The following is a 12,798-nucleotide window of genomic DNA, read 5'->3' as shown; positions in this document are numbered from 1 at the left end:
AAAATGAAAACAAGCTGCCAAAATAGTATTTTTCTTTTACTTCACAAAGAGAAGAGTTTTCTTAAATAGAAGAACAACCCATTACAAAGAAAAAAATAAATTTGACAAATATAATATAACTAATGCAATAAAATATAATACAAATAGGAAACAATCAACACTCTCCCTCAAGCTGGTTTGAAGACATTAGTCATTACCAACTTGTCAATCAAATTGTTGAATTGCCACTTCAGAAGGCCTTTAGTTAACATATTGGCAATTTGTTCTGTTGTCAGAAGATAGGGCATGCATATTACTCCCGCATTGATCTTTCCTTTATAAAGTGTTTATCGACTTCAATATGTTTCGTTCTCTCGTGAAAGACTAGATTGTGGGCAATGGAAATTGCTGCTTTGTTATCACAGTAAATGCGCATAGGCATTGTCTAAGTGAATCTCAATTCTTCCAACAATCTTCTTATCCATATACCCTCACAAATACCACGTGCTAAAACTCTAAATTCTACTTCTACACTTCTTGCAACCACACACTGTTTTTTACTTTGCCAAATAACACTTTGCCAAATAACAACATTTCCTCCAACAAAGGAGCAGTATCCAGAAGTGGATTCTCTATCAGTCTTACGACCTGCCCAATTAGCATCAATATAAACTTCAACATTGAGATGGTCATGTCTTTGAAACAATATGCTTTTTCCGGGGGTACTTTTCAAATATCTTAGGTATGAGTCATGCGACTTTCCCAATTAACATCAATATATGCTTTTCCGACATTGAGCACGCATGAACTGACTTAAATTGCAAAAGCGATGTCAAGACGCGTGTGTGAGAGATATGTGAGTCTCCCCACAAGTCTCTAGTACTTTTCTCTTTCCTTTATCTCATTCTTGGTTGCAGCTTCCAATTTCAGATTCTACTCAATAGAGTTTTTGCTATCTTGCAACCAAGTAAATCTGTCTCCTTTAGCAGATCAAGACTATACTTCCTTTGGTTGACAAAAATGGTACTTTTGGACCTAACAAACTCCATGCCTAGAAAGTACTTTAAAGTTCCTAAATCTTTGATTTGGAAGTCATCGGCTAATTTTTTCTTCACGAAAGTCAGTTTTGTCTTATCATTGCCTGTAAGAATGATATCATCAACATAAACTATCAAAACCACAACCTTGTCATTTCCAGTATGTTTGTAGAACATTGCATAATCGGCTTGACTTTGACTAGATCCATAGCTCTTGACTGCTTGTTTGAAGCGTTCAAATCAAGCTCTAGACTGTTTAAGACCATATAAGGTCTCTTTAACTTGCACAGTTCATTAATCTCGAGATCTACCTCAAAACCAGGTGGTAAGTCCATAAGTACCTCTTTTTCCAGTTCCCCAATGAGAGAGACATTCTTAACATCTAGTTGATAAAGAGGCCAATCAAAGTTAACAACAACAGACAACAAAATTCTAATATAACTGAATGTAGCAAGTGGAGCAAATGTTTCTCGATAATCAATTCTATACGTCTGAGTAAACCCCTTAGCAACCAATCTGGCCTTGTACCTTCAACACTACCATCAGCTTTACATTTTACCGTGAACACCTAATTGCATCCAACTGTTCACTTTTCTTTTGGTAGTTCAACTATGTCCCTTATGCAATTTTGTTTCGGTGCAATCATCTCTTCCATTATTGCTAATTTTCAATTTAAATCATTTAAGGCCTCCTGTATATTCCTTGGAACAAACAGGTTGGTTATGTGATAGATCAACTATTTGTTCCCGATTCCTTCAAGTCAAAGTCTCTTCTAGTATAAACCCGTAGTTCAGGTTTTCTACTTGTCAAGTCAGCCTGTAGTGTTTTCCCCGAACTCTCCACACTTGGCATCTAAGAAACATGGGCACGAACACGATAGGATACGGTGATACGCCAATTTCTAAAATACTAGAGCACGGACACGTTGGGATACACTATTTTTTAAAATTAATTTTTTATAATATATATATTTTTAACATTTTTTTCTTTTTTTTAGTTGAAGTTATTCCTTTTTTTATTAGACAAACTACAAAAGGAAACATTTTTTTCCAATTTTAGTTGAAGTTATTTTCTTTTGTAGGATAGGAAATTTATCGAGGAATAATCTTAGTTGGCCGTAGATTTAATATCCTACAACTTTCCTTACCACCCAATTGTTGTAGGATCAAACAAGTTGTCTCGTGATATTAGTCAAGACACCTCAAACACTCACAAATTTATATATATAAAACCAAAAAAAAATACCTCAGTGGGTGAGAGAGCATCTTGTTCCACAGAACGGGTTGACGTCACCACTAATTTTTCTTGCCATTTGCTTGCCCGACTTTGTATTCTTATCTGCCACTCGGAACCTACTAAAGCTAAATCTAGCATAGGATCTAACCCATTCTCAGGTTCGAAAGTTGCTATATTTAGATGCTCCCGTTTCAGTCTTACCTGCATGGTCAAGGTTAATATCAGCTTCTTTTGTTTAGTAAAAAAACCAGTATGTTAAAGATTAGATGATACCTGGGTCGCAAGAAGATTCACGTCACCATTATCGAAAGTTAAAGTTCCTTTTGGTTTAATGCTTTTAGCGTGAGCAAAACCGTTAAGCTCAAGCTCTCCACTAACAGCAAAATTTAGAATCAAAGGATAAAGAATCCTTAATTCTGGTCCAAGAACAAGCTTCAAATCACTGAGGCTGACGTCAACACTAGGTTTGACGTTTACATTTCTGGACTCCTTTTCAATGTCAACAGCTTTATCTGAAAAGGAGAAAAATAAACAATACAGCATTAGAAAGAAAAGAAGACATAATAGCTTGTTTGTATTTTCACCAGTTATAATTACAAACTCCTGGACACAGTTTATGTAAATCTTCATATGAAGTCATGTAATTGACGGATCAAACTATTTAAAACTGCTCCAGAGAAGAATTTATACTAAAATAGAACTTCATGCTGTCAATAATTTTTGGCTGAATTATTTGATACTTTTAAATCACCGATTGACCAAAAGGCTTAAGTTGATAGATGAAGGCTTATTTAATTATAAATCATCTAACACTCCACCTCACTTGTGGGGTCGAAATATGTGGAAAACCCAACAAGTGAAATAGGAGGAATAACATGGCAGGGACTTGAGTACAGAACCCTCCAGGACCACTTGTTTTGATACCATCGTTAATAACCGGTTGACCTAAAAGCTTAAGTTCGTGGATGAAGGCGAATTTAATTATATATCATTTGATAAATACTTAGATGAAAGCTTGATAAATGTGAAAATTTAACTGGAATCGTTTGTACATTCCTGACAAAGTTTGTGATGTGCACAGGTTGTCTAGGAGACCTAAAGGTCTTTTTTCCTTACCATCATGGACTTCGCAGAGCCGACAGCTCGTGCTCCTATTAAACCAAAAAACCCATTTTGCAAACTCAAGTTCCAAATGGGTGTGCAGCTTCTCCTTTCTAGACATTTTTGAAGCTGGTTTGCTGTTTTGTTCAGAGGTTCTCTTTTGGTTTTCTTTAGTTTGTTTTGGGGTTTTCTTCGGTTTTTATTTAGTTAGTAGTTGGTTAGTTTGTTTCTGTAAGACGAAATTTTTTCTGTTTTGGTTTCTCCCTTTCAGGAGTTAATAAACAGATTTTTATAGTTTAAAAAAAAAAAAAAAACTTTTTGTTGCAAACCCACGTCAAAGTTGGGGCATTTTTGTAGATAAAAGATCAGAACATTGTTCTTTTTTATGTACAAATGCAACGTGAAAGTACATAGATTGAAAATACAAATATCACCTCGGGGTACACGGAATCTAGTTTTCAATGCTGTAGATTCCGAATTGAAAAACGAAGCATATTTAGAAGCAACTACTTGGTTCGAACTGCCAGGAGGAAGACTGAACTGGTCTGATACCACTTTATTAAATGAAGCAGCTCCACTACCCTTATCATGTGGTAGATATGCTTCTCCACGACTCAATTGAATATTTCCAGAGATGTTCGGTTGCAATATCGACCCAGTAATTTGCATTTGAGAGTCAACTTGGCCACTGCAATATTGAAGAGAGAGATAAATAATTTTAATTTAATGGAAGAGTGGAGCAAAATAGATAGCTGAAGAAAGCTTTTTATGATTCATTATAAAGATGAATTAATGTACAAAAGAAAAAAGCTGCGCGTAGGAGGCCGCAAAGCATAAAGCAAACTACCAAAAAAAAAAGGGATTTAGTAAATTACAGTTTGAAGAGAACATTGACGTGCGCTACCAACTCTACTGCTACCATCAACCTAAAGGATGGAAGGCTTTCATCAACCTTCCTCAGGGAAGAGGGATTGTCTTATACCAAATCCTTTATTCTCATATAAAATAAAGAAAATTGAAGTGTGCTATATTATAAATCCCCTCCCAATACTAGAACATCAGATCCCGAAATATTATCTTAAATGATTTGTTTCGGAATTTGGTTACTCTTTCTACTTCTACGTGATCCTCCACTTCTAGTTTCTTTTGTAATTATGGCCTAACCCAAATTTTTTTGGAGACGGAGACAAGTCTCTTTATTTATTATTAATAAATGAGACTTAAGAATTGGTTGTTTGGGGATACCTCATCTCTTCCTCCATTTGTATATGTTGATTATTTTATTTTTTGTATTATATTTTATTGTGTTGGTTGTATTATATTCGCAAAAAAATTCCTTATTTGTAATGGTTTCTTCTTATATTTAGGAAACCGCTTCTCTCTTTATGAAATATACAGAAAATTATATTCTTTAACATGGTATCACATAAGGTTTTTGAAACCCAAAAAAACCCTAATTTATTCAAACCTACAAAACCCTAAAACTCTAACAGACTGCTGCTGCCTTGAAGGTTGCTGCCGCCAATCATTCTACTCCAACCGATCGCTGCCGCCGACCACCAATCACTGGACACCGCTGGAGCCATATTGTCTTGCATTTTGTTTGCTGTAAGTTGGTGTTCTTTTTGTCTACGCCGTTGTTTGTCGTGGTCCTCACTAGTCGCCCCTTTTGAGCCGTCCACCACTGATTCCGCCACTTGTGACGAGTTTGGTTGGTCTTTTCAGATCTGTTATCTTTGTTCTTTTACCTTTCTTGCTTCCGCCATGTCGGATACTAAGTTACCTATGGCTAAAGTCGATAATTGTATCCATGCCAATAGCCCCCACTATCCAAATCACCATGATCTGACTTAATGGAGAATTTTCTTAGTTGGTCACAAAGTGTTAGATATATTCGTGGACAAGGGATAATTGGCTACATTGCCGTAGAGAAAACTGCCCCAAAACCAAACAACCGTAGAGAAAACTGCCCCAGACAACCCTTCGATTGCTACATGGGATGCTCCATGGTTATGACTTGGCTTGTAAACTCCATGATTGAAAAAATCAGCTGTAATTACATGTGTTGTTCTACGGCCAAGGAATTGTGGGACAGTGCGACACAAATGTACTTTGATTTAGGCAATCAATCTGTAAGACCTCCCATTATTAATGTGTATAAGAGGAAGGGCAAGAAAGGAAAGTTACAAGACAGCAAGGAGGAAAGAGAGAATGGAAATGAAATAGTGGGTTAGTGGAGCAGCAAGTGGGCCCTACAGGATAATCTTGTTTGTCCTATTCGGCCAAATGACTTGGCTTGTAAACTCCATGATTGAAAAAATCAGCTGTAATTACATGTGTTGTTCTACGGCCAAGGAATTGTGGGACAGTGCGACACAAATGTACTTTGATTTAGGCAATCAATCTGTAAGACCTCCCATTATTAATGTGTATAAGAGGAAGGGCAAGAAAGGAAAGTTACAAGACAGCAAGGAGGAAAGAGAGAATGGAAATGAAATAGTGGGTTAGTGGAGCAGCAAGTGGGCCCTACAGGATAATCTTGTTTGTCCTATTCGGCCAAATGTCTTATAAATAGCAAGGGGAGGGTAGCATTCTAGGTATGAGAGATTTATGAGAATGTTTTGGTAAAGAAGAGGGATTGGCGGCTGAGGAACCCTACCTTAGCCTAGGAGAATAGGTTGGTTTGTTCTTTAATGTTTCTTTGTTTTATTTCCTAGTTATTTCTATCATATATCTTGTATCTACTGTTTTTGGCAATATAAATATATAAACACAGAGTGCTGCCTCTGTTTTTGCCATTGAGTTAGTAAAAGAATATAAGAAAGGAGTGAGAATCCTCACAATTGGTATCAGAGCCTTGTCAAACTGGGAGTGATAACAAGACTGATGGCACAGCGACAAATGGAAGAAAGATTAGAAGAACAGAAAAGGAGGTGTTAAGCCTCAAGGAAATGATGCTGGAGATGAAGAAAAGTATGGAGAGATTGGCCGATGAGTTGAGAGACCAGTCTTATAAGAAAAAGGAAGAATCTGGCACATCCGACGGATCCATTATGAAAATGAAAGGAAAAATGGAAGAGACAGATGTGACCGGAGAAATACATACTCACCAGATCGATCGAAGCAAGTATAAAAAGCTGGAAATGCCCATGTTTCTGGGAGAAAATCCAGAATCCTGGGTTTACCGGGCAGAACATTTTTTTGAGATCAACAACTTACCAGAAGCAGAAAAGGTCAAGGTGGCTGTGGTGAGCTTTGGACAAGATGAGGTGGACTGGTACAGGTGGAGCCACAATAGGAGAAAGGTGGAATCGTGGGAAGATTTGAAGACCAGAATGTTTGAATTCTTCAGAGATACCGGACAGAAAAGCTTGGGGGCTAGGCTAATACGCATTCAACAAGAAGGCTCCTACAGTGATTATGTCAAGAAGTTCGTGAACTACTCGGCACCTCTCCCACACATGGATGAAAGCGTGCTCCGTGATGCTTTCTTAACTGGCTTAGAACCTGCGCTTCAAGCTGAAGTGATGAGTCGACACCCTCAAACACTAGAAGAATGTATGATGGCAGCCCAGTTGGTGAATGACCGTAACTTAGCACTCAAATTGGCACAAGCAGAGATGGGTATTATTGAACCAAAAAGAAGCGAAACTGCTGGTAATAAGGTGCCATGGAACAACGATAAAGGGATTATGAGGAAAAATGAGTTCCAAATGAAGCAAATAACTATACCCCTCAAGGGAAGTTATCAAAAAGGAGAGCCCCCGTTAAAAGACTGTCTGATGCCGAATTTAGAGCACGTTTAGACAAGGGTCTCTGTTTTAGGTGTAATGAGAAATATTCTCATGGACATCGATGCAAAATCAAAGAAAAAAGGGAGCTCATGCTCTTTATCTTGAATGAAGAAGAAAGCACCGAGGAAGGGGAGAGTTCAGAGGCACCAAACACAGGACCAGTAGAGATCAATCAGTTGGAAGGGCCAGAAGAAACTATGATAGAATACCGAGCCATCACCTGTTTGACAACCAAGGGAACTATGAAGCTGAGAGGAATAGTTAAAGGAAAAGAGATTATTGTATTGATTAACAGTGGGGCAACCCATAATTTCATTCATCATGAGCTGGCCACGGAAAGGAAAATCCCCATCAATAGAAACACTCAATTTGGGATTACTATTGGCAATGGCACAAGTTGTAAGGGAGAGGGCATTTGCAGCAAAGTGGAAATCCAGCTTGAAGGGCTAAGAGTAGTAACTAACCTGTTGGTAGTGGGACTGGGAACAATAGACGTGGTGCTGGGAATGCAATGGTTGGATACAACAGGCACCATGAAGATTCATTGGCCATCGTTGACAATGGTCTTTTGGAAGGAAGGAAATAAGGTGGTTTTAAAAGGAGACCCGGCTTTGATAAGAGCAGAATGCTCACTCAAGACTTTAAAGAAAACATGGGAAGCGGAAGGTCAAGGTTTTTTGCTTGATTGGCAAGGGTATGAGATCGAAAATGAGGGTGCAGATAGCAAAAACACGAGCCAACCAGGCGATGAAGAGGGATTACCAATGATTCAGTTCTTACTCCATCAATACTCCGACGTATTTAACAGTCCTACCACTCTGCCACCAAAGAGAACCATCGATCATCGCATACTCACCATACCAGGGCAGAAGCCAATCAATGTCCGGCCTTATAAATACGGTCATCAACAGAAAGAAGAGATAGAAAAGCTAGTCATCGAAATGCTACAGACAGGAATCATTAGACCAAGTCACAGCCCTTTCTCAAGTCCAGTGCTGTTAGTCAAGAAAAAAGATGGAGGCTGGAGGTTTTGCGTAGACTACAGGAAGCTGAATAAGATTACAGTAGCTGATAAGTTCCCCATTCCGGTTATTGAAGAACTCTTGGATGAGTTACATGGGGCCACGGTGTTTTCCAAACTAGATTTAAAATCAGGTTACCATCAAATCCGAATGAAAGAAGAAGATATCGAGAAGACTGCGTTTAGGACGCATGAAGGCTATCACGAATTCTTGGTGATGCCATTTGGTCTAACCAACGCCCCCGCCACTTTTCAATCCCTCATGAATCAGGTATTTAAACCTTTTCTCCGGCGTTGTGTTTTGGTTTTCTTTGATGATATACTAGTCTATAGTTCGGATATAACGGAGCATGAGAAACACTTAGGGATGGTGTTTGCAACACTAAGAGACAACCAGTTATATGCTAATCGCAAAAAATGTGTTTTCGCTCACTCACAAATACATTACTTGGGCCATATTATCTCAAAACATGGAGTAGAGGCAGATCAGGATAAGGTTAAATGTATGCTACAGTGGCCGAAACCCAAAGATGTGACAGGTTTAAGGGGATTTTTGGGGCTGACGGGCTACTATAGACGTTTTGTCAAAAGTTATGGTGAGATTGCAGCACCTTTGACTAAACTACTGCAGAAGAACGCTTTCAAATGGGATGAGAACGCCACCCTTGCATTTGAAAGTCTGAAATCTGCCATGTCTACCATACCCGTACTCGCATTGCCCGATTGGTCTTTGCCCTTTATGATAGAAACTGATGCCTCAGGTAGTGGATTGGGAGCAGTACTGTCCCAGAACAGCCACCCCATAGCATTCTTCAGTCAGAAATTGTCTACAAGGGCTCAAGCCAAGTCCATCTACGAGAGGGAATTGATGGCTGTAGTACTATCCGTGCAAAAGTGGCGGCATTATCTTTTAGGAAGGAGATTCACCATTATGTCAGACCAAAAGGCTCTAAAGTTTTTATTGGAGCAGAGAGAGGTACAACCACAGTTCCAAAAGTGGTTAACCAAGTTATTGGGATATGACTTTGAAATTTTGTACCAACCGGGACTCCAAAATAAGGCAGCAGATGCACTTTCAAGAATGGATCATTCAATAGAATTAAAGGCGCTGTCAACAACAGGCATTGTAGACATGGAAGTAGTTACAAAGGAAGTCGAGAAAGATGAAGAACTCCAACTCATAACCCAACAGTTGCAGACTAACCCAGCATTGGAGGGAAAATACTCCTTAACAAATGGCACGTTAATGTATAAAGGAAGAGTGGTGCTGTCCAAATCATCTTCAATTATACCCAGCCTCTTGCACACTTTTCATGATTCTATATTTGGTGGCCATTCAGGATTCTTGAGGACTTACAAGCGGATGAGTGGTGAGCTGTTTTGGAAAGGTATGAAGGAAGACATTAAGAAGTATGTTGAACAGTGTGAAATCTGCCAAAGAAATAAGAGTGAAGCAACCAAACCGGCAGGGGTTCTACAACCATTACCCATACCCGACCGTATATTGGAAGATTGGACTATGGACTTCATCGAAGGGTTGCCTAAAGCAGGAGGTATGAACGTGATTATGGTGGTCGTGGACCGGCTGAGTAAATATGCTTACTTTGTCACCATGAAGCATCCGTTCTTAGCAAAGCAAGTAGCCATTGAATTCATTGATAAGATAGTTCGAAGACACGACATCCCTAAGTCAATTATATCAGATAGGGACAAAATCTTTGTAAGCAATTTTTGGAAGGAATTATTTTATGCCATGGATACCATCCTTAAACGAAGCACTGCCTTTCATCCTCAAACTGATGGCCAAACAGAACGGGTCAATCAGTGTTTAGAAACCTACTTAAGGTGTTTTTGTAATGAGCAACCAAACAAATGGCATCAGTTCATACCGTGGGCAGAGTTATGGTACAATACCACATTCCATTCTTCAACACGCACGACTCCCTTCCAAACCGTGTATGGTAGACCCCCACCACCCCTGATATCCTATGGAGATAAGAAGACACCTAATGATGAAGTTGAAACAATGCTGAAAGAGAGAGATTTGGCTATTAGTGCGCTCAAGGAAAACCTCACGATTGCTCAAAACAGGATGAAGAAATTTGCGAACTCAAAGAGGAGAGAACTTAAGTTTAAAGTAGGAGATGAAGTCTTTCTTAAGTTAAGACCCTACCGTCAGCGCTCCTTAGCAAGGAAAAAATCAGAAAAGCTAGCTCCTAAGTTTTATGGCCCATATCGCATCACTGAGACCATAGGAGAAGTGGCATACCGACTTGATCTGCCTCTCGAAGCATCAATTCATAATGTTTTCCACATTTCACAGCTCAAACTTAAACTAGGCAACCAGCACCACGTCCAAACCCAACAACCAAAGCTCACAGCAGAATTTGAATTGCAACTTTGGCCGGAGACAGTCTTAGGCATACGTTGAAGTCCTGAATTGGGAGCCAATGAATGGCTGGTGAAATGGAAAGGATTGCCCGACAGTGAAGCCACCTGGGAATCCGTTTACTCAATGAATCAACAGTTTCCTTCATTCCACCTTGAGGACAAGGTGATTTTGGAACCCCGGGGTATTGTAAGACCTCCCATTATTAATGTGTATAAGAGGAAGGGCAAGAAAGGAAAGTTACAAGACAGCAAGGAGGAAAGAGAGAATGGAAATGAAATAGTGGGTTAGTGGAGCAGCAAGTGGGCCCTACAGGATAATCTTGTTTGTCCTATTCGGCCAAATGTCTTATAAATAGCAAGGGGAGGGTAGCATTCTAGGTATGAGAGATTTATGAGAATGTTTTGGTAAAGAAGAGGGATTGGCGGCTGAGGAACCCTACCTTAGCCTAGGAGAATAGGTTGGTTTGTTCTTTAATGTTTCTTTGTTTTATTTCCTAGTTATTTCTATCATATATCTTGTATCTACTGTTTTTGGCAATATAAATATATAAACACAGAGTGCTGCCTCTGTTTTTGCCATTGAGTTAGTAAAAGAATATAAGAAAGGAGTGAGAATCCTCACACAATCATAGGTATTTGAGTTGAATCTCAAATTAGGAGATATACGCCAAGGAGGAAACTTGGTGACACAATACTTTCACTCCCTAAAAATGATTTGGCAAGACTCGGATCTCTTTGATTCATACGAGTGGAACTGTGGAAGTCTACAAATGATCAAAAACATTATAGAAGAACTGTAGAAGACGGTCGTATTTAAAAGTTCCTCATCAGCCTCAATGTTGAATTTGATGAGGTTAGAGGTCGAATACTTGGGAAAACCACTCTTCCATCTATTAATGACGTTTCTTCTAAAGTTCACAAGGAAGAAAGCTATAGGAATGTTATGATGGGAAAAAAACCTATTGATTCAGTAGAAAGTTCTGTGTTGGTGACCGAATAAATATAAAAGCCTTTGATCACTCCAGCAAGACACATGAAAAGCCTTGAGTCTGGTGTGACCATTACAATAAACCCTGTCAAACACGTGAAAATGTTGAAAGCTTCATGAAAAACCTGCGAATTGGAGAAGTTCTAAGTAAGGGGCGAGAAATTCACACCTACGCACCACAAATGCAAATGTTGGTGATTTCAACCTATTTAGTAAGGAGCAGATTGATCAAATCTTGAAAGTGCTAAAGACTACTTCCTCATCTAATAATCCTAGCATTTCCTTGGCACAATCAGGTAAGTTTCCTCAAGCCCTCTCTTGCATAAACTCATCTCCATGAATTATAGATTCTGGAGCCTCTGATCAGATGACTCATTCCTCTTCCTTTTTTGCATCCTACTCTCCTATATATTGCAATGAAAAAATCTGCATCGCCGATGATAGTTTCTCCTATTGTTGGCAAAGAAACTATTCCTCTGACTACAAAACTTGCATTGCATTATGTTCTTCGTGTTTCAAAATTAGTTTGCAATTTGTTATCCATTGGTGAAATCTCTAAAGATGCTAACTGTCGTGTTGTCTTCTGTGACACTCATTGTACTTTTAGGGATAAAGACTCAAGGGAGACGATTGGATGTGCTAGGATAATTGGTGATGTCTATTACTTTGATGAAGTTTCAGCTAGTTATAAACAAGTTGAGGGGTTCAGTAGTGTATGTTCTCCTTCCGTTAGAGAAACTACAATGTTTTGGCATCGCAGATTAAGGCATCCCAATTTCTTTTACTAAAAATATTTGTTTCCAGAATTATTTATTTAAAAGTCTTGATTGTTCATTTTTTCAATGTGAAAGTTGCAATTTTGCCAAACATCATTGATCCACTTATTTGCCTAAACCTTACGAGGCTTCTTCACCTTTTTCCTTAATTCACACTGATGTTTGGGGTTCAATTAAAGTTTTAACTTATAGTGGAAAGAGTTGGATTGTCACCTTAATAGATGATCATACTCATTTAACCTAGTTTTATTTGTTAACTAACAAGTTGGAGGTAAAAGAGTTTCTGTTAGACTATACAATACAATTGAGACTCGGTTCCAAACTAAAATTCGCATCCTTCATTCTAATAATGGTACTAAATATTTCAACAAACAATTAACCAGATTCTTACACGAAAAAGGTATTTTTCATCAAGCCACATGTCGGGATACTCCTCAACAAAATGAAATTGTTGAGCGAAAAGAATAGACATTTA

General features: G+C 38.7%; 1 protein-coding gene across 1 annotated transcript in view; it reads right to left on the bottom strand.

The window, feature by feature from the left end:
* Nucleotides 1-12,798, bottom strand: part of LOC103503795 (protein TIC236, chloroplastic) — a 40,062-nt gene that overhangs the window by 1,380 nt on the left and 25,884 nt on the right. The window contains exons 19-21 of the mRNA XM_008468143.2: nt 3,788-4,041; nt 2,526-2,764; nt 2,262-2,453 (exon numbers count right to left, since the gene is read on the bottom strand). Coding sequence (XP_008466365.2) covers nt 2,262-2,453; nt 2,526-2,764; nt 3,788-4,041 — 685 coding nt within the window. The remainder of the gene's footprint in view (nt 1-2,261; nt 2,454-2,525; nt 2,765-3,787; nt 4,042-12,798) is intronic.

The sequence above is a fragment of the Cucumis melo genome, chromosome 4 (genome assembly GCF_025177605.1).
Source record: "Cucumis melo cultivar AY chromosome 4, USDA_Cmelo_AY_1.0, whole genome shotgun sequence".
Classification (NCBI taxonomy): domain Eukaryota; kingdom Viridiplantae; phylum Streptophyta; class Magnoliopsida; order Cucurbitales; family Cucurbitaceae; genus Cucumis; species Cucumis melo.
The sequence above is the reverse complement of the archived record's forward strand: the minus strand, read 5'-3'. Positions and strand labels throughout refer to the sequence as shown.